The sequence below is a fragment of the Electrona antarctica genome (assembly GCF_951216825.1).
Source record: "Electrona antarctica genome assembly, chromosome: 2".
Classification (NCBI taxonomy): domain Eukaryota; kingdom Metazoa; phylum Chordata; class Actinopteri; order Myctophiformes; family Myctophidae; genus Electrona; species Electrona antarctica.
Genome location: NC_136807.1, coordinates 9,954,030 through 9,976,594, shown reverse-complemented (window position 1 = coordinate 9,976,594; position 22,565 = coordinate 9,954,030). Strand labels below are relative to the sequence as shown.

The 22,565-nt window shown below is 46.0% G+C and overlaps 1 protein-coding gene across 3 annotated transcripts in view; it reads left to right on the top strand.

Annotated features, from left to right (window-relative positions):
* The window catches only part of asxl1 (ASXL transcriptional regulator 1), a 30,372-nt gene extending 8,782 nt beyond the window's left edge, over nucleotides 1-21,590 (top strand). The window contains exons 5-13 of one of the 3 annotated variants that reach the window (XM_079527937.1): nucleotides 3,206-3,360; nucleotides 6,691-6,775; nucleotides 9,185-9,304; nucleotides 12,966-13,132; nucleotides 14,977-15,073; nucleotides 16,022-16,127; nucleotides 16,522-17,662; nucleotides 18,410-21,033; nucleotides 21,426-21,590. In XM_079527937.1, coding sequence (XP_079384063.1) covers nucleotides 3,206-3,360; nucleotides 6,691-6,775; nucleotides 9,185-9,304; nucleotides 12,966-13,132; nucleotides 14,977-15,073; nucleotides 16,022-16,127; nucleotides 16,522-17,662; nucleotides 18,410-21,033; nucleotides 21,426-21,450 — 4,520 coding nt within the window. In that variant the 3' untranslated portion in view covers nucleotides 21,451-21,590. Of the gene's footprint in view, nucleotides 1-3,205; nucleotides 3,361-6,690; nucleotides 6,776-9,184; nucleotides 9,305-12,965; nucleotides 13,133-14,976; nucleotides 15,074-16,021; nucleotides 16,128-16,521; nucleotides 17,663-18,409 lie in introns of all 3 variants that reach the window. The other 2 variants (XM_079527936.1, XM_079527938.1) reach the window with 2 other exon arrangements.
* Nucleotides 21,591-22,565: the final 975 nt, after the last annotated feature.

Sequence of the window (22,565 nt, the reverse complement as noted above, 5' to 3'; positions counted from 1 at the left end):
ACTGTCGGACCAATAATAGTGTCGGAACCAGGCCTGGAATTTCATCCTTTTAGGGGCAAGGCCACTTGGCCTTTAGTGTGGTCAACTTTTTAAGGGCACAAGGCCAAGTGCCAGGGCATGAAGGCCATCAATTAAAAAATGATTTTCCGATGAACATTGGTTCAGAACAGTGCTTCTTAAATAAATAATCACAGCTTTAAATAACAAAATATAAGTAGCTACTGTTGTAAAATATTGTAAACATGTTTTGGGGACCCAGTCCAGAGATGAAAATCATAATGAAATGGCCTAGGACCCTGTCAGGCTGTCACCCTAGGCTAATTAATATAAATTTAATTTGGGGGTCCTTGAAATTTAAATGGCTGAGGATCATTGGGTTAAACTGAGTTAATTCACATAAAATACAATGACAGCCTACATAACTTTTGAATAAGGGCTTGGTTTAGAAAAGCCTATATTTTGTGCTAAACTAATATATTGAATAACATGGCATTGTAGAGAGGTTAGTGACAGATAAGATAATTTCTCCATTGTGGGGCTGCACCGCTGCAGGACTGAGGACTCTGCAGTAAGTCAACACAAAGTGAAAGTGCAGCTTCAAATCAGTTTTTTGTTCTTACCTGGAGACAGTGTGTGCTGTGCACAGGGGAACAATTGTTTAATTATATCCATGGTGTCTTTCTGTCGCTATCCATAATGCGACGCAAAAGTACATTTATGTTTGTTTTGGTGGGCTAGATAGATTCGGTAGATCTCCTCCTTGTATGGACAGCCACGCTGTTTCGCATTAGACAAAAGGAAATCAGCTGGACCATGTCCGACCAACGTTAATACATGTGACGTAGGACCGCCACACTGTCGCAACTGTAGGAAACATTGTTTTGTTTTGAGTGATAGTTGCAGTTTGACCGGATAGCTAGATTAGCTACACTAGTAGGCAGCGTGTGGGCTAAATGCCCTCTGTTTACTCTGTCAGTGCGTGTATGTGTGGCGCGGAGGAGGAGGCGTGCGGGTGTGTGTGTGTGTGTGTATGCGCGCGTCATGACGACCAGCGGCAGCGGGGGTAGTTATTAAGGCAAAGTACCGCAAAATAATCAAACCACTTTGCAAATGGCAACACAACTACAACACAAATTTGTTCTGCGCGGGACGTGAGGGGAACATTGGTTACCGTAATGACTGGAAAATTGCGATAAACGGTAAAATGAACTTCTGTGGGCGCCGGTCGGGGCACCACGGCCACTGTGGCCGTATGGGCATATACTTTTTCGAGGGGCACACGGCCAAAGAGAGGGGCAACGACGGCCATGGCCGCCGTGGCCGCCGTGAAATTCCTGCCCTGGTCGGAACTAAGTACTGCACCCTGGTTAACCTACTTCATCGTATGATCAATAGCTAAAACGGCCAATCTACAGGCTCACAATGTGTGACACTATGCACTTTTAAATCGCCTATTTACGTCTATAATGACATGCCCAAAACAGGGATGAGCGCACAGGACGAAGTTCTGTGCCCTTTCAATTAGTAACGCCCAGCGCTCAGGACGGAGATTGATCAAAAGGACGGAGATTATTGATATCAAAACCGATCCCATAGCTCCACAGGCTGGGAGCGTCTGTTCCGCAACATTCAATGTTATTTTCTGGTGGGACGTCATCGAAAATGTTCCCCCCCATTTTAACCGACGAGATCGAAAATCTTAAAACGTGAATAACTCTTGATCTAAATAATTCCGTCCAATTCTAACAAAAGATTGTGTTAGACAGCCCATTGTGGTCCCGTCGCTAGTCGCGTTAGAATTAATCATACCTCCCGTTGTTGTCGATCGCATCGAGAGTGTTTTGCCTAAGTCAAGCTACTTCAGCCACATCCGGGATAACATCCGGTCCGTCGCTAAATGTGCTCCGCTGCTATAAATCGCTGGGCGCTATGCTTTAATGGATTAAATAACCCCGGGCGTTCGGGGTGTTGTATTGGTGAAGATTTAAATATCCTTTATTTAGTTTAGTCCATGAAGACATTTACAGAGGAGGATTTGACGGTGTTTGCAGTATTAGACCAGTGTTATGAGAACAACCCTGAGAGGAGGGAGAACGGCTTGAAGAGGATAAATGGAGGTCTCTTGGGCCTGACGAAACTGATAATACCACTCTGCTCATTTTCTGTGATCCTGGATACAGTTGTTAGTTGCCATGGTTACAGATGTACTACCTGCCACTGGCAGCTGTGACCTAGATCAGAGATGTTTATGTGCATTCATTTTTAATTGTGTGTGTGTGTGTGTGTGTGTGTGTGTGTGTGTGTGTGTGTGTGTGCATGCAGTGCTCTGTCTTACAAGCTGAAATGTGTGTTACAAGTACTAAATGGCTTTGCTCCGCGGAACATCAAACGTGCATGGAATGATAATTCCAATTATAATCGTTGACATCGTTAGCATGCATATAACTTAGCTCTAACTAAGCCTTACGTGTGCGATGTTGATGTATGGCCAAGGTATAGGTGTAAATCATCAGCTTGTTGTTGTTACTAGAAGCTCTCGCTCCAGCGCCACAGCAGATTAAAAAGTAAATAATTGAAAAATTTCAATATTTTATTTGTATTTAGCATCACAGTACTTCTCGTTGAAATGTTGCGCGATAACATAGTGTCATGGAGCTTTAAATTAACTGTTTTTTGGAGACGACATTTGGTGTAGAAGGGGAAAAAAGCACTTCAAGTACAGTTGTAACTCGGGTCTCTTTTTACTAAGAATGGAGTGGTTAACCCATTTTGACCTGGGAACGATTCTACAAATGATAACCTCATGTTTCTATGTCAGTCGTTCTCAAACATTTTCATGTCAAGGACCCTCAAAAATATATGTAATTGGCCGCCGACACCCATCTGAAAATATGTTGTTCCAGGGACCTTCCAGAAGCAAAGATTTGAGTTAAAAATGCTCACTCTGACAGAATATATATGATTTGCGCCACATTTTCACGATTTTTCAAAAATAGCAGACCTATAAGCTCGTAGCGCGGCACTCGGTGCCGCGCTATGAGCTTGTAGAACTGCTATTTTTCAATAGCTAAAGTACAACATAATGCTTAAAACACCAAGAGGGGTTCCCGCCCAGAATGCGTTAAGACGAGACAGGGGGGGGGGAATCCAAAGTGAATTCATGCATTCTGAGGATGTAACTAACTAGTGTCACCGTGTGGTTTAGCCTCCGTAGATGAGAGCTCCTCCAGCCCCTCGTGCTCCACAGAGCCACCGCCTCCCAGCCAGCCTCAGACCCGCCTCAGCAGGGCAGCAGGACAGCAGGGACGCAGTGACACGCAGACCCAGCATGCCCAGACCAGACTCAGCCGCTCCAGACAGGTACAGCAACGCATCGGAAACACTTGAGGATGCTAACCTTGCTGGTCTTGCACACATTATATTTACCCTATGGTGCTGAATATAAGATATATAATATATTCTTTGAGGGGCTTAATTCACTTAACAGGTTTAATGTTTGTTTTTTAGTTCAATGTTTGTTTTAAAAACGCCATTGACAATGAAGGGAAAATGTACGTCATCTTGTCCCTAACACAAACATTAAATCCCTTAAAGAAAATGTAATGTTTGTTTTGACACTGTTTGTTTTACATCATCATTACATCACCTAATCATAGCAACATGAGTTAGATTAATAGAGGTTACTAAGATGTAAAATGATAAGAGTGCCCCTGACTTCACACGGGTGTGATTTTTCCAATGGAAATATACGGGGTCATATTATAATCGGGGACTAGACTAATTCACATTCAATGTTCTTTTTCCACAAATGAGTCTTGAAAAATGGGGGTCATCTTATCAGAGTTGTCTTGTATTCGGCACAATACGGGTAAAATATATTATACAACAGGCCATTACAAAGAAATATATATTAAAAAGTAAATAAGATTTTTCGATTTCTATTTTTTGAGATGAGCCAAAGCGAATACACATCCCTACTATTACCTTCACTTCTCCATGATTATTACCACGAAGACACTGGAAGTTAATTGTTGGATGAGAAAACAGTGAAATCAGGTGGGGCAGTGCAGGCAGGGAGAGCCACTGGCTGTGGGGCATCTATTTTTCAGAAGGGCACACGGCCAAACGGGGGCAACGAGAGCCGTGGCCACCGTGAAATTCCTGCCCTGGTATACAAGTTACAACCAAGATATTTCGCTCCTAGCATATGGGAAACATATGCTAGGAGTTTCAGTCAGATTCTCATCATTTTTAATTAGCAAAATGGTATTGTCATGCGGGTTATTTTAAGGCTTTTCTACTTTTTTTTTTTTTTTTTATTGTACATGGAGAGAGACGGGGGGTGACACGCAGCAAAGGCCTTCAGGCTCGGGAAATGAACCTGCGACTCACTGTCAGACTTCAGTAGAGCCTATATGTGGTATGCTAGGCCAGAGGCTCCCCAGAGCAAGCAGTGTTTTAAAATCTACTGACCTGGAAAATTGCCTCTGTGCATAACTGTAGTCCTAGGGTCGGGTCCCAAAGATGGCATGCGTTTCTGGTTTGAAACTGCCTCCGATCTAGTTGATGGCAGCATGAGCATACAGCAAGAAGCTGGTATGCATGCTGTATGATATTTTCTTTCCTAGGCAAGGGAAGAAGAGAGCTCATCTTGGCAAGAGGGATTAGGCGCACCCGAGCGAGCTACTAGGCCTTGCGCATCGATGAGCATGCCATCCGAGTAGGCAAGTCGTGGTGGATGGAATAGGCTATCGCATCAACCAAAAAACCCTTCCCCCTCTCCCAGCCAACCGTGTGCCGTCCGAGCTCAATTCTTCCCTGCCATCCCATGAAAATAAATAATCTGGATGTTTGGTGTAGTACAGTGAGAGCTAGGGACAATCTGCCCATCCATTTCAGAAAGGAAGTCACTGTTTGACTTGCCTAGAGTCAGGGCTGTGGTGCAAAGAGAGCTGGGCCTGGCTTGAAGTAATTGGAAATGCTGGGTATGCGAACTACAGCCTCTGTACAAAAGAAATAATCTGTAGCAATAAGGGCTTTCATGCCCTTTTGTTACACTGCCAGACGGACATGAATGCATGGACAAAAACACAATCACAGTCATGATTCATGACTATAATGACTGTTCTATCAGTCCGGACCCAAAATGCAGCTAGTCTAAAATGCCCAAATTCTACTTTTTGCCAAGGACATGCAAAATGACCGGACAATAATATTACCAGAATGACCATAACAGACCTGTAACTCTGAGAGTGTACAAATGGACCCTTACGGTTCCATTTGTTCCATAGTGTTTTTCGTGCGAAATGGAATGCTTGCAATGGATTCAGAATCATGAAAAACCCCTAGTTTGACACGTCACATGCTACTTAAAGCATAATGTAATTTTGAAATGTTTGCCTTGTATAGATTGTTAATGGTACCCCAGCGTATTATGCTAATTATGAAAATTGCCCAACATATGCAAGTTGGCATCCGGCAGTTTCTAAATGTTGGGGACATACTCTACATTTCTAACATAAAACAAATGTCAGAGTTCACATTCTGGCAAGTGGACTACTTTGCGCTCCGGTGTACTGCCCGCCTATTGTATCTGGTACTCAACATTTATGCTTCTGTTTTAATCAGGCTAGCAAGCTAAAAGCTGACTAGGTCATAACTAGGATAATGCAACGTCCCTGCTCTTCAAATGCTCCCGCGTTACATTGTGGAATTTATCAAAGCTACAGCTGTGTGACGCTGCGGCTACAGCATGAGATAATGAACACGCCTAATGCTGCGGTCGGAAGTCCAAAGAGTTTAAAACACTTTCAAAAGGTGTATATTGTTTATGTCATGGCCCACGGAAGCATGCCGTTCATATCATAAATATGAACTTTAGCCACAATCTTACGTGAAAGTCCATTATGTTATTGTAACCTTTGTGTTGACAAATAAGTTGTATTGTTGCTGTGAAGATGATGAAATAAACTAAAGTAATCCACGTGATGTCTTGTATACATCTGAAAAGGGTCATAGTAGCTTAGCTGCCACAAGTAGCTAATTACAACAAGCAGACTTATTTCCTCAACAAAATAAGCCTCCCGTTATTTGATTAGTCAAATCGTTTTATTTTTTTAAGTCTACTTCCAAGAAGTAGATTGACTAAATTAGAGGTGCATGACCCAGCAGAACTCACTAGTAACTGACGCTATGAAAACAAATGACCAAATAAAAAAAAGGACGGCTCGAATAAAATCATTTGCATCGACTGAGGGGGTCTCGACTCAGTCATACTGTGGCGGGTGGTCATGATTGCGTGGCGGCCCGCCAGGCCGTCGCACATTAATGCATATAGTGCTGAAGACAACATTTGTCAAGAATGGCAAAATTCTTGAAAAAATAGTGCATTTTTTTTAAAATGCTCCTAATTTTACCCCCTCATGGACACATGGTCCATGTCCCTGGACACTACTACTGGGGACCCCCGGAAATGATTTGGCCATGTCTTGCGACCCCCGCCCCCATCCCCACCCCTATACAAATTGACCTCTACAATAACCTTAATAATAGAGAAAATACATCATAAATAAATACTGAAGGCTCCTATACAGTATTTCCCCGGGTAGATAATCATATCCTGCTCTTTTCCCCCCCCTCACGGGTTTACAGGCCTTTCTGTTTATGTACTGAATCATTGTGTTACTACAGTCGGGGAGGCAGAGGAAGAAGGCGGTGATGATGCCACGTGTCGTCCTCACGCCACTCAAAGTCAACGGAGAGCATGTCCCGTCAGGTAAGAACTAGTCTCAGCGTTCTGTTTAGCCCTGGCTTCTTCCCTCTTTGTATCCTTTCTCTCCTTGACGTCTCTCTCTCTCTCTCTCTGTCTTCCCCAGCCGTATTTGTTTTACTCCCAAGCCTCTTATTCCCGTTCCCAGCTCGCTCTATTTTCCTCCCATGTTTTTACTAGCAGATAAACGACAAATAACACACAATTTTGTGTCCTTGGCTTAAAAGTTTTTTTTTTACCAAATCCTTTTTGTGGACTACCTCTTTCATTTGCATTTAATTTGCTCACAACTAGGAGAAAATGAAAAAGTGCACAACTTTGGTCCAATTAGCCCTTCACTAAGTCCCTCCCCAACCCATCCTTGTCCAATAGGCATGTTAGCAGCGAAGAAAGCTTGACCTGCATAGCAACCGTTGCTAAACTATTTGGATTGGCATTGGACAATCGCTTTTTGGGGTGGGATTTAGTGAAGGGCTAATTAAGCCAGTATGGGTACATGGTACTATAACTTGACTAGATTAAATGAAAAAACGTGCTCTGAGTGTTCTTGAAATATTTAGCGCAATGACCATAAGCCCAGTTTCGTCAGCACTTGCAAGTTTTGTAAAATAAACCCTGCCTTTTAAAGACTACATGACATAATCTTAAAATCATAAAACAAGTATAATAAGATGATGTGATCAAAACGAAAACTATTTGCGGAAAACAGTTAAATGACCCTTGGGTTGCACTCTGCATTGTATTTATCCAAACCTCCTGGGTGAGCTTTCCAAACTCCCTCATCATTTTGCACGTAAATGAACAGCCAACATTAAAGACAAACTTGTTGGGGCCGATTCTTGAACTCCTCGGCCTACTTGGCCGTTTCTTGTTTTGTCTACCATACCACCGTTTATTTTGCATGCAAGAATTGTATAGATTACATTCCATGATAAAGAGCAATTCATTTCTGCATCCAGGACGTAGCAGCTGTCTGTGTGCACCCACTCGGAACAGGAGGGAATGCAGGTTGCCCTTTCCTGCAGAGGGTGGCGCATTGAAGAAATAAGTTGCAACCAAAGGGTCTTGATGAGGAGTTATTATTGAACTGTTTATTTTAAGTAGCTAGCTATTTATTGTTTTGAACATCTTATATGTACTCTAATTTATCGATTGAGCTTTCCTTTATCATCTCATTTAAATGTATTTATATGATGTCACGTGGCCTTTAACCTAGGCCTGACCTCGAAATTTAAAAAAAATCTTCTAAATCCTCCAGTTTTCTGAAATAAATATTTTCACGCTTTTTCAAAAATAGCAGACCTACAAGCTCGTAGCGCGCCACTCGGTGGCGCACTATGAGCTTGTAGATCTGCTATTTTTCAATAGCTAAATTATAACAATGTTTAAAACACCAAAAGGGGTTCCCGCCCAAAATGGGTTAAAGACTCTTTATAATGATTCCCCCATGGGTCCTACACATACAAACACGTTGTGAGTTTGTAGTTGGGTTATTTTCAGCTATTACCAAATTTTCAGCTATTACCATTTGGTTAAAAGGCAAGGATTACAGCCAAAACACGGCTGTTTGTATGCTGTGTCAAATATTTCAAGAATACTCAAGTGTGGTTTTTTTTTCCCTCTTTCATTTGCTCGCCACATCACAGCCAGATCAGGTTTTAGAAGCTTGAGCATTGCATGCCAAAGCAAGAGAGGATGGTAGTTGCTACGGTCACCGCCTCTTCTACTACTAAATGTAGAAATTACCCATAATCCTGTTTCTTTCCCGTTAAGAGTCTTCTAAAACAACATTTTGTCTAATGGCTAAATATTGCTTTAGATTCTAAAGTTTAAAGTCCAAAGTCTAGAGTTTATAGGACGCAGACTGATGCTGATAAAACTCTTATGTTCTGACCTCCACATTCATGAGCCAAAAATAAAGACTAGCATTATGTTTTGATTGCTGGATGGATGGGGACGAGTCTGCCAGTCAAATCTGTCCCTGCGTACCTGTTGTGAATGTGCTTAGTCTCTCCTAAATCCCTGCTAACTGGTCATTCCTACAGTATATTTTCCACTCTGGAATATTGTATCCACTTTCCTTTTTGTCCCAAGTCCCGCATTCCAAATAATCTACAGATGTAAAACACACAAAACTAACACTTACTGAAGTCTTGTCGGCTAGAGAACCTTCTACCTCTGTTTTGTTTTGTCTTTGCTGGTGTGTGTCAGTATGTTGTTGTGCGCTCCCAGCCTCCCCTTGTCGCGCAGTCTCTGCTGCTCCCTCTGTGGCGGGTTTCACAAACCCAACCCAGTCCGTCCAATCCATTCTCTCTCACTCACACGCACGCACGCACGCACACACACACACACACACACAGACCGACCGTGACCTGAGTGTCTCACCGGCTCCCCACTGCCACCTCTCCCATTCAGGAACAAAAGGGAGACGCAGGGAAGGCTCTAGGGGGGGTCCGGGCCCCACACTACGCGCTCGCCCAGAACTGGGCTGGAAGCGCCCCCAGCACTTCAGGAGTATGCACAGCCTCCAATCAGGTACAGGGCTTATTGCCACCGGCATTGAACCCGCAACCCTGTACCCAATCAACCCTGTCCCCTAAGCTCCGATTAACCTCTTAACCACATTAACCCTGGGTGTCCCTATTTTGGGTATGGCATTATAGGAGGTAAAATGTATTTTCTTTTCTCCCGCCTCCCCCAAAAAATAGCCAAAATAGCAGATCTATAAGCTTGTGAGCTTGTACACGGGCTATTTTCGTTATTTCCCGCATGACAAAGTATATCGGGCTTAATTGGTTAACCCTACTCCAAGCTGCAACAACACCACTAGATTACCATGCCATGCTAGGACATTATAATATGATGTTGAATGTCATGGGGCATCAACATGACATGCGCCATGAAATACATGAAAGCTTTAATTTGGATTTTGAGCTAAGTCGTGATGTATAATTGTTTCTGTGTGAAAAAGAATAATTGGAAAAAACATCTTCCGTAAGCGAGGTCAGGAATAAGATTGGTTCTTGATCAGTTGCAAAGGTGGTGGTATGTATTTGGACGACGGATGTAATGGCTAAATTGTGAATCCAAGATTAGCATTTATTTAGTGGTTATTGCTGGCAGGATTCTGCTGAATTTGACCATACAAGTAATTATAACTGGAAATCAATAATTGTGCAAATCAGTAGCAGTAAAAAAAGTTAAATGTTAAAGTTAGATGTTAAATTATCAAATTGTAACGGTTCCATTTGCTTATATTAAGTTAAATTACCAAGGATTTGACTGTGTAGTCAGGTAATCACCCTTTTTGAAAAAGATCTTTTAGTGGCTAGTGATGCTGAACAGAAAGGATGCAGATCCGACACACCAAAGGTCTGACATGCAGAAATCACCCGTCGCTCCCGACAATGCGCCGGTACGACATGCGTTGCGCCGTGCTTGCGGTTAGGGTTAGGTTAGGGTTTTGGGTAGGCTGTCGGTCTAATGACCGTCAGACTAATAGTATGTCGGAACTAAAGCCTGTACCCAAACAGAACCTATATTCACACAGCTTCTTTGGGATGAACACTGCTGCTACCTGGATAATGTAGAGGGTTGGGAAACGGATTTCCTGTTAACAAATGTATATCGGGGGGGGGGGGGGGGGGGGGGGGCTAGATTTGAATATGGCACAAGCGTTGTGTTGCAACTTGAATCCCCTCCCGTCTTCTCCACTGCTAACCATAACAGAAACCACAACCTGGAGGCACCCACCAATATCGAAGACAAATGGCACACAGTTGATCAACTCCTCATTCCTAACGTGTAAAACAGTGACATTTTATCTCACTCTCCCATTCATGGTTAATTTAAGGCTCTTTTTTTGTAATGCAGCGACTTAGTGAAAGATTTCTTGGCGATTAATCGAAAAGAGTTTTTTAATATCTATATATTTTATTTTGTATCTCAACAAATTGACTAACCATTTAAGAGTTATTTTATACTTAGTTTAAATGGCAAATCTATTTTATTTATTTATATGTTTAACAGGGACAGGGGTTTATAAGCTTACAATGGGTTGCGCGTTGTGAGCTTGTAGATGAGCAATGACGTGCCCAGAATAGGGATTGATTTTTAATCAATGATTACATTAAATAAGGGCACCGTTTCAGGAGTCCCGAGTTGGTGTTTTACCTAGTGTTTACGCTTGCATCCGATCGATTATTTTTTTATAATCAATTAAATCGATTAACTGTCGCACCCCTAATTTAATCAGTTCTCGTAATGTAGAATCCAACATGGAAATAAGATGTTCAAAGTTAAAATAACTTATCAAATAAGGCTCTTTATCCATCTCTGGAGAGTGTATGTGTGTATTTATCCTTTTTGCATGGATTAGCTTCGGGTGTGTAGTCTCTCCGATTATACTTAATTTGCCTCGGGTCAGGTGTGAGTTGTGGCTGCTCAAATCAGCTGTCACACACACACACCCTACAGGCCTACAAGGACACATTTATAGTAGCTTTCGGGGAAAAACGTAACCTGGAATTATTCAGTATTATCAAATGTATTTGGTGCATCAGGAGTCGCTAGAAGCATTTGTGTCCTGTTCCTGTGTGCTAACCTCAAACCTCATAGCACACCAAATAACTGCATACAGACAGTAGGTCCTACAGTCAGTGTTTGAAATCCAGGGGTCTTCAGTTCATGTTAAACTGATGTTCAGAACAGGTAACTTGGCTAAACTACACTTTTCCCAGCTGCGGGACAATCATGTTTTCTTAAGTTGCATGCCTGATGTTTGTTTTTTTTCTTCGTTTTTTTGCATGTGACAATTCAGCTTTCCAGTTAACAAATCATCCTTTTGTTGGGTTTTCTGTTGATCTGTTTCTTTTAATTACACACAGATTTGGGGTTGCCACACTTTGAACTCGGAACAGTCACTCTGTCACTCATGACTCTCAATGAATGATTTTAGAAAATTCTGTATAATTTGTTGAGGGCATTTGTTTGACAAGTGATGGTGGAGAGAGACAGGAAATGCATAGAAATAGTATAGGCTCATACATAGTCTGGATTTTCGGTGGTTAGGTGACCACCGAACTACAACATGACGTCACGAGCCGCGGTGAAGAGCAAGCCACCGCCACCACTCCAGCCCTTCTCTCTGTTTTTACTCACCACCGCTCAACGTTATTTCAGCTCCGGTGGTCAGCTCACCACCGGAGCGGTGGTCACCTCACCACCGAAAATCCAGACTATGAATAGGCCTTAAGAGAATGACATTCAGCAAACATGCTGGGCTGGCCCGGAAACAAACCGGGGACTGTCCGACTGACCGATCAGGGCGGTCCGTATGCGCCCGGTTGCCCCTCCATGGCAAGCTTGAATTGAAGTTCTTCAGCTTCTGGGTTTGGGTGTTAGTTAATATTCAAATATTGATTTGCTCTGTGCTGGATCACATGAATTTTGAATAGAGTAATATTAACATTGAAATGCAACTTTGCATTTTTAAGTCAGTCACATCTATTCTCTGTTTGAAAATGTAATTTTTTCATTACTTTTTTCATTTATTTGTATATTTTAGCTTTTTTTATTTGAAAGTGAAATATCCTTAAGTGCCTAAGTAGCAAGATTGTCCGATCTGCTGGCTTAAGACTTGAAATACTTTGTAGCCGTACTACACTCTACTCCAGCCTGCTATTGCATCAGCAGGAGTGACCTCCCTGGGCAACTCACACATGGTCAACTGGCGGCCTGGGGGCCACATGCTGATGATGCACTTAATACGGCCCGCAGCTTATCAGAATACTGATTTATTTTTTTATTTCAGCTGTTACAATTCCAAACATGCAAACATGACCCGCTTTAATTACTTCAGTCTATATATGTATGTATTTAGTTCATAAAGTCAATTTTATGCTAACTATGCATTTTAAATTATATAAAAAGGTTACTTTTTGGGATTCCAATTAAAAAACGGTAAAAGAATAATTCAGTATTTCAATTTAAATATAGCAAAACTAGCTGATCTACAAGCTCAATGCGTCGCAGTGTGACACGTTTTGACCTTGTAGATCGTCTATTTTTCCTACGACAGAAATATGCAATGTGGCCCCTCTGGAGTGACTGTGGAAATACAGTGGCCCTCGCCATCGTCAAAGTTGCCCACCCCTGATGTCCTAACTTGTAGGGGGTGCGACTGATGTCTCCGCAGGGCCAATGAAGAGGAGCCGCGGAGGGGTCGAGGTAGACTTTGAAACGCCCGGCTCCATCCTGGTCAACACCAACATCAGAGCCCTCATCAACGTGCACCGCTTTTCTGCCTTCCCCGCACACTGTCAACAGCAGCTGCTGCAGCTCCTCCCCGAGGTCGACCGTCAGGTGCGTGCGCGTGACAGATGCTTGTGTCTGCAAACACGTTTGTGCACACAGTAAAGGCCACTGCGTGCTAGGAGCTTTAGGCTACCACCTACACACCTTCTCTGTGGTCACTTCTTAATTTTTTTTTATTGTTTTATCATCACTTCCAAAAACAATCTAGTCTTTGTGACACCTCTAGGGGCCGCAGTCTGCATTCAAAGACTTTCATAGAAGCTTTTAACCTGACTCCGCCAGATGGGGCAGCAGAGAGTACACTGGGTTCCCCCCTCCTGCTCCCATCTGGGAACTCTCAGGCAGACTTGATGCCCGGCCACAAAACGGCCTGGCCAATCAGCGGCAGCTAGAGGCGGGATCAAGGCATACACAGTGCTGCCTTGATCGCGGGATCAAGGCAGCATCAAGGATCTAGCTGCTTAAAATATCCTGTCGTGAAATGACTAGCCAATCTATATATGCACCTAAGCTTATTGAAAATAGGCCGGCCGTCATACTCATTTTACTGCCAACCACGAGGATACCTATGGAAGTCCATTTGTCCAAAAAACAAACAAATACCACAATGAAATAATCAAAATACGCAATTAAATAACACACTGAAATAAATAATTCTATAATTAATTTATTCTTTTTGTTAATATCTTTTATTTATGTCACTATTTCTTATTTATGTAATTGTATTTTGTGGTAGGCTATGATTAACCCATTTTGGGCGAGAACCCCTTTTGGCTATTTTTTTTAAATCGAAGAACGACTGACATAGAAACAAAGCTTTTTCAGAAAACTGTCAGGATGTAGAAGACATTTTTAGAAAAATGGGTTAAACACCTGGAACTTGGACCTCCACATATTCCGCCCCGTCCCCTGCTCTGTAATCTGATTACCTATAATCACAGCTGTGTAGCTTGCTCTGTATGCCGAGAAGGTTTGTTTACATCTAGCGAGGATATTTTAATAACGGCATACCCGACATTTGTTTTGTTGCAGAACGTACTATGGATGGATGTGTTGCCATTATATTGACAGTTTGTATTTATGCATGGTCACTAGAGGGAGACAAATTCTTTGCCAGGGAATCTTTCAGAATAATGGCGCTAGAGTGACCAGATTTGACTGAGAGACTGCCATCGTGCAAATTACAGCTTTTCACCAGAGAACAAAATGAGTTAATAGCACAGGCAGACTCTTCACATACTAGAGCATGTCTGAAATAAGTGTCAGAGCTGAAATCGACATGTGAATATGAAATATATGCTTAAACATGTAGCTAGGTGTAATGTTAGAGACCACAGAAGTGAACCTTTCAAGCCTGTTTTCTCAACACGTTTTCTACAAGACATTACTCTATAAGCCATATCTCCAAAACTGGTGGGTCAAACTGAACAACCAATATGTCAATTTGCAGCTATGATCCCCTGCTTTCATATGACATGAAAAAAACGAAAATTCAAAAAAGTCCAATGGCAGTCCCTCAGTCAAATTTAGTTTAGATGATGCAGAATTTACTCTGAAAAGCCCCCCAAAACTGGGAGGTGAAATCTTCCCATTACTACCTTGTGTTAATAAGTCTGGGGCTTTGTTTTGGGCCTTGTTGAACCTTGACCCCAAAACCAATAGTTGAGGGAGCTGACTTGAATCTAGAAACAGAATCGTTGAAAGGATAATTGTGTGTTCATATATTTCTTTCAATTCAAAGAAATTCTTCATACATCATTTAAACTTAAATTTAAAATGACCGAGATGGTGTAAAAAAATGTACAATTGACGGAAATACAGCAATTTGTAAACAGAGGACTGAAACACTGTCTAACAAAAACACATCCTTGACTGAGATCTTTTCTCTGCAGGTTGGTCCTGATGGCATGGCCCGTCTCGGTAGTTCAGCCCTCAATAATGAGTTCTTCACCCACGCCTCCCAGAGCTGGAAGGAGAGGCTTGCCGAAGGTGAGCCAAGGGCCTCGATCACAATCTCTTTCATGTTAGCATTAACCTTTACAGAAAGGTAAAGGGGTGCATACCTAGTTTAGACTAGTCATTGGTTAGACGTAAGGTTGGTGAGGGGTGCGTTAAGACGACCGCATTAAGGTTGGTGAGGGGTGCGTTAAAACGACCGGATTAAGGTTGGTGAGGCGTGCGTTAAGGGTTGGGAGAGGGTTAAGGTTAGGTTTAGGTGTGCTGCCCCGTGGGAGGTTAGGGGGAGGGTTTGAGATAGGTTGTAGGACTAATGACTGGTCTGACCGGTAAAAACATGAGCGCACGGATGCTGCTGCACTTTTGCTCCCATATTAACACGTTGGATCCGTATGACGAGTATAACTGTCCTATAAAAGATGCCAAACAGGCTCGTCTTAAGGCGTTTGATATCGCTATTACATTGCCTCGCTGTGGAACCGCTATGCGGTTGCTATGCACGGTTGCCAGGTCCCCGCCCGCACCGTTTGTGTTGACTAATGCACTGTCCGTGGCGTTGAACAGATCGGCGATGTTCGGAGGTCTGATTATCCGGTGAGCGCGATGGGAACATTGGCGTTTTCTAGAGCAAGGGTGGACCAAATTTTTGCTCGCTAGCATTGATGCTATGCTTTAGCATCCAAGATGGAAGGCAAAAGCGGACACGCGTCATAGTGGAATAGCCTCAAATCGACCAGCACCCAAGCACCACCCCTTTTGCCCACCAGGCGGATGGTAGCAAGGCACAAGAACAGGAACTCTGCAAGAACTTTCTTTTTGGCCTTGGCACCGGTGCCAGTCTGCATTAACACAGACTCCTGCATATATTTGCATTGTTAAACATACATTTGCGTTTGTGTTGTGCGTGGGTGGTGAATGTTAATTTATGTGAGCTCATTGCTGCTTGTGGGAGTGTGACATTGCCTTCTCTGTCATAATCAGGGGAGTTCACCCACGAGATGCAGGTGCGTTTCCGGCAGGAGATGGAGAAAGAGAAGAAGGTGGAGGCTTGGAAAGAGAAGTTCTTTGAAGAGTACCATGGCCAAAAGTAAGAAAGCGTCCTCTTCATCAGGGATTTAGCAGCCAGTACAACTTATTGTAAAAATATGATTTATTGACGTCACTCATGGACTTTTAATATTTACTGAATATGGTCCAAATTTTCTCTAAACATCCAATTTAACCACATATGCCTATTTTATACTTTGTCGTGTCATGTTGAAATTGGGGAAATGGCAGATGAATCACGAGTCACGACCCATTTTGAGTTTAAGATTGTGTTAATTTGTGAGAATTATTGCCTATAATAACCGAAAATGGGGACGCTATCGTTAATGTGATGAAAATGTGCATTACATTTCTTACTTAAAAATCAGACAGAATCAAAAGGATAATCGCCACACCTGTCAGTGCTGAGTGTTCACTGCTTTGTCTGGTTTCAGGTCTGGCCTGACACGCGAGGAATCGCTCAAGTTGACCATGAGCGAAGCTACGGATGCGGCTGCCACCATGCTGGACAGCGACGTGGCGGCAGTGACGGCTGGTGCCCCGAAGAGGCGCAGTGTGGGTCGCCGGAGGCGGGACGGCAGGATGAGGAGGCGTACGCGGGCTGACCTGAGGCGCAGGGCACGACAGACACTCTGCAAGGCGGCGTCTCCGGCCATCCAGTCCCCGGAGGTGGCCGAGGTGGCCGCTGCTTCGCTGGACACTTCGACCGTCTCACTGGGCTCCCCCATGTCGGACAGCGCCGTGGTCCTGGCGGAGGTGGTACTGCAGGCGGAGTGCGCCCTGGAGCTCCCCGCCGAGTGTGCGTCGCTGGAACCAGAGCCCTCCCCGGCTCCAGAGCCTGCCGCCGAGCCCACCCCAACGCCCGTACCAACACCCACACCCACGCCTATACCCAGCCCCATTCACAGCCCCATTCACAGCCCCATTCACAGCCCCATTCACAGCCCCAGTCCCAGCCCCAGTCCCAGCCCCAGTCCCAGTCCCAGTCCCAGCCCCAGTCCCAGTCCCAGCCCCAGTCCCAGCCCCAGCCCCAGCCCAGCGTCCGTCAGCCCAGCGTCCGTCAGCGCCAACGAGGAACCCGAAGTCACTGCTCGCTTGCTTCCCGACGAGCCAGTGCCTGCCCTGGCCTCCACCTCCTCTCCTTCCTCCTCTTCCCCCTCTTCCTCATCGGCTTCCTCTCCAGCCTCCTCCCCCTCTTCACCCTCAGACAGACAGGGTGCCTTCACAGCAGGCCTCGACTCTTCCTCCTCCTCTTCCTCCTCTGGATCCTCGAGCGCTGCCGCCGCCGCCGACCCCCTGGACGACACGGCCTCCGTGGTCACCTCGGTCACGGGGGGCACCACGGCCACCAGCAGCCGCGAGAGCAGCCCCTCAGCCAGCCCGGCGCCCACCCCCGTCCTCGCCGCCCAGCCCAGCGAGCAGAAGAGGCGTCCAGACGAGCCCCAGGCCTTCTCCAGCTTTCCCGAGAAAAGGCCACGACTCGACGACCGTCAGTCCTTTCGTACCACAATTGGCAGTGTCGGCTCGGAGAAGCCGCTGCCGACAACAGAGGAGCCCAAGGTGCCGCCAATCAGGGTATGTGTCTCACTGGCGTTACTGTTTTTATTTGTAGCTGTAAATCTAGAGGGACTGCTATTTATCCAGCTTTAGTTAAAGCTGCATGAAACCCTAGGCTGATTTTGTAGTCTAATGTTTTCCGTGTGTAAAAACATGGCGGGCTACTAAGCAAGAATGAGTGTGTCTGTGTTAAATGTATGTATGCAAATATGCAAGCTTAGACTGTATTGACACACCTAAATGCAGCTGCGTTGCCAACATCACAATTCTCATGCAGCTTTCCTTGTCTTTACCCTGTTGTAGTTTTTAACCTGAAACGGAAAAGAAACTAGAAAATCTGTCTCGGGTTTCATCCACTCCCAGTTCCGTTACCGTTCCATGTTTATAGTCTAGTTATTAGCCGGTAACCCAAAAGAAATTAGATGTTTGCCCGGGACCCAAACTAGTGAAAATAGCAGATCTACAAGCCCACAACGCGTCACTTCACGCCATGTTGTGAGCTTGTAGATCGGCCATTTTCGCTACTTCTTAAACATTTGTTTTCTAATTTATGGAATTTCTCACTTTTATCTTTGATTTATTCATGAAAAAAAATGACATAGAATTTGTTTTTAATTCATGTAGAATTAGCTTTTTTTGGGAATGTTTTTTTAAATTGTTTTGAAATAAGTATAATTAAAAACAAAATGTGGTAAACAAAAAATAAAGGGGAGTGTTTAGATAAACCTTTTGACCCATGTCATATTCTCGTCCTCTTCTCTCCAGATTCAACTCTCCAGAATCAAACCGCCCGGGGCCCACAAAGGCCCACCCACCTACCAGATCTGCCCCCGGATCATGCCTCCCGGCGAGGGGTCGCGGCGGTCGGGCACGGGGGCGCGCACACTGGCGGACATCAAAGCCCGTGCCCAGCAGCGCCGGGAGGCCGCTGCTGCTGTTGCAGCCACTGGCAACGGGGCGGGGCCGGGCGGGGGTGGGCTGCGGCCTTCTGCTGGGCTATCGGATCGCAGCAGTGGAAGACGAGCGCGAGAGCACCCGGGACCTGTCGAGCCCGGAGGAGGAGGAGGTGGAAGAAGGGGAAGTGGTGGGGTGGAGGAGCAGGGGTCGCCTGCAGACTCTCATCCGCCAGGAGCACAACTACAGCTTTCCAATGTAGAGTTGGCCGAGAGACCATCGGCCCAGCCGCCGACGCCCCAGCCCTCACCCTCACCGTCCTTGTCCACCACCTCCACCTCGCTGTCGTCGGAGCCGCCCCAGACTCCCACCCCTATACCGACCCCGCCTCGGGAGGAGACCGCGGGGGAGCCGATGGCTGCGGAGGACGGAGTGCCGGCACCGGCTGGCGAAGAGGTCCAGAGTACCACCAATGGCCTGGCGGACGAGGCCACCGCCTCCACGGCTCTGCATGCTGATGCTCTATCGGGTCCCGTTTCTGTCCTCCACCCGGGGAACAGCCAGGGCCCGGGCTCCACGGATGCCGCCCCGGCGGTGAGGGTGTCTCAACCCTCTGCGAGTGCACAGCTGACTCCCACCTCCATCCCAGACTCTCTCCCCAGGTTTGGGGCCAAGGGCGTGGATGTTATCCAGTCCCTGGCCGCGTCCTCTCAGCCGTGGGAGCGAGAACAAGGCAAGGGCTCCGGTGTGATCCAGCACGGCTCTCACCACGTTGGACCCCAGGAGGCCCCCCTGCCTCCCAGCCGAGAGAGACAACAGGCCAACACTCCTCCTCTCCCGCACGCGTTGTCCTCCAGAGAGGACGAGGAGGCCGGCGGCCACAGTGACTCCACGGAGACGGCCTCCGACTGTGAAAACGAGAGCCCGGAGGGCGACCGGCAGCGCCCCGAGGATGACTGGAACCATCACCTGGCCAGTCAAAGGAACGGCCCGCCGGTCATCCGCAGCCCCCTTCCTCAGAACCAGCAGCCCGTCATCCAAAGTCACGTGTCGGCTCGCCCCAATCAAACGGTCATCCAGCTGCCCCGCTTCCCCAACGGCATCGCCCACCCCCAGCCCGGCCGTGCCCATCCCCTCCCCCAGGAAGCGCAGCCTCTCCCCGCGGGCCACTCCCAAGGCCTCCGGGGCCACAGTAATGTTTTGGTCAAAATGGAGTCGGGAGATGAGTCGAGAGCGTCCAATCGGGCCACTCCCGAGGAGGACTGTAGAGGAGGGGTCCTGAAGGCCTCGCCTATCCCACCTGCTGTTTCTGCCGGCCCCAAGAGGCCGAGCAGCTCAGCCAGGCACGTATCCAGTGTGGAGGCCAACAATCCTCTGGTCACCCAGCTGCTGCAGGGCAGTCTGTCTCTAGAGAAGGTCCTGCCTCAGTCGCACTCTGCCAACAGGCTCGAGATCAATCGGCTGCCGGGGGGGCCTACTACGCCCAGACCTCCAGCCACGAGAAACCCCGGACCCAGTCTCAGCCGAACCCCCCACGAGACAACAATCGAATCCCCGGGTCCGGAGTTCTCTTCCCAGAGCCAGCGTCCTTCTTGTCTGATGGACGCCACAGCCATGCAGCAGTACCTGTCCCAGCAGCCTAGCGGCACTGTGCCCCCGGGAGCTGTACCGGTCATCACTTCCCTGCCCCCCTCCAGACGTGTGTTGGATCACGTCTCCCAGAACTCTGTGGCTGTGGAGTCTGCTGTTATCAAAGAGTCCCCCGGTTCTTTGCCCTCGCGGGGAGCCACTCCAGACAAGCCACAGGCCTCTGCCCGGACCCCTAATGGCCCCTCGCTGCCCCATGCGGACGCCTCCCCCTCGGAACTGGTGCCCACTATTAAGATCAACTGGCGCCCACAACAGTCCCAGCAGCCACACCCCCACCAACAGCTCTCCCCGGCACCCAGTGTGAAGAGCGAGGTCAACTCGCGGCCTTCATGCCAAGCTCTTGCCAAATCCTCCCCCATCGTCACCCCGCTGGGCGTTCTGAAAAAGGAGCCCGGCGGTTCCCTGGACGGTTACCTGAGCGGTGGGGCAATGGAGGGCCTGCTCAACATGGAGATGACTTTAACCAGGATGGCCAAGAAGGAGCACGGCAAAGCCCCGTATTCCTCTGCCTCGCCGGCCTCCTCCTCCCCCTCTGCCTTCATGTACGGGAAGCTCCCCAAGCAGGGCGGCGGCATGGGTGGGGCAGGGCCCGGCAGCCTCAGCTACACGGCCAACGTGTCGATGATGGACGGCAGCGGCTTCTCCCGCAGCCTTGCCGACGGCGTGCTGCAGCTGCGAGGGCCACGGCTGGGCGGCGGGCAGAGCGCCACGCTCAGCATCCAGGCCTTCGCTGACAGCGCCGCCGAGGAAGTGGCGCTCAAGTGCTCGTGCCGCCTCAAGGCCATGATCATGTGCCAGGGCTGCGGCGCCTTCTGCCACGACGACTGCATCGGCCCATCCAAACTGTGCGTGTCTTGTCTGGTGGTCAGATAGTTCTATGTTCAAACCATTGTTAGGTCACACCACACCACACCGCCTCCTGTAGAATTTTCCGACATGTAAAGTATTAGCCAGTGGAACTTGGGGGAGAATATGAATTGGGACACGGTGCTCTGAGGTGTACAGAACCCTTTATTAGGGTAGAGCAGACATGAGACACATGACAGGCACAGTGTTGCCTTGTATTATAAAATTGGTCTGTTTTTGTTCTTTTTTGTTGTTGCCTATTTTTAAAAAGACGTTCTGGTGTTATGTTAATGTTATTGTATTATTATTATGATTATTATTATTATTATTATTGTGAATTTGGGGCATGGTTGATTGTAAATTGTGCCTTTGTTTTGTTTTCTCTCCTCAGAAACATTTACCTCATCTTATCTTGACCCACCTGTCATCATCTGAGTGTGAAAATGGTGGACATTATTGTTTTTGGTTCCTCTCCTGCTCGGCACGGAGGGACTTGTTGGTCTTGTCTCTTTGCGCAAAGAAATATTTTTTTAAATCATTAAAAGTAAGTAAATGACATCGTTTCCTTTTGGTTGTGTATTCTTTGCTCATTTCATTTGCCTCCTAAAGATAAATCTGTACTCTGAAGTTAAGCACAGTATGAACATGAACAAAATAAAGTCATGACTGAGCACTACTTTTCTTTTTCCAGGAATGACATTTTTATTTGTATTTATTTTTTTATTTTTTGCAGTTGTAATTTAGGGTTTGGTATCGAGATACACATACCAAAACATACGTTTTTAAATATTTGAAAGTATTTCTGTTTTCTGCCATTTAAAATCACATTTAGGAGTACCTAAATGTGATTTTAACTGAGCAAAGCATCTAATGATTAGACGCTTTGCGCAGTATGAATAGATTCTAATCGATCCAGAGATGCTGATCAGGGATGCTGTTGCCAGTGCTTGTGAACAGGTTTTGGAAGGTTCTCCTGAAAGAAAGAATGTCAATTATTATGGTTCACGCTACAGTTATTTATTGTCATAACATCGATAAGAAATTCACCATAAAGAACATTTTAATATTTCTGTGCAACATCTAGCATCCAGTGAACACGGTTCCTCACTTTCTTCTCGCCTCCTGTGTCAGTGTGAACAGAATAAACCACAGCTTTGTGGCGGTCATGAAGATAACATAAATTACTAAGCAGGAGATTCATTCTGTACTGCCATTTATTTTTCTGTACTGCCATAGATTATTTAACCTTTGTAAGCCATTGTTGAATTGGCGCAACGTGTTGTGAGCTTGACTTACTTTTTAACTTATTCCTGTAGGCTGCTAGATGGAGCAATCACACTCCGCCATCGGACTGTTTAGTCCAGCAGCCAACACGCTTTTTTTTTTGTTCAAAGTGGGAAATGTGGTATATAGTTTGTCTTTTTTTTGGTTTGTTTTCTTTTTGTTTTGTTTTTTGGCCTAAAATATTGTCTATACATACATTCATGAATCCACCTGCTGACCGGATGTCATTATTGAGCAATTCATTTTA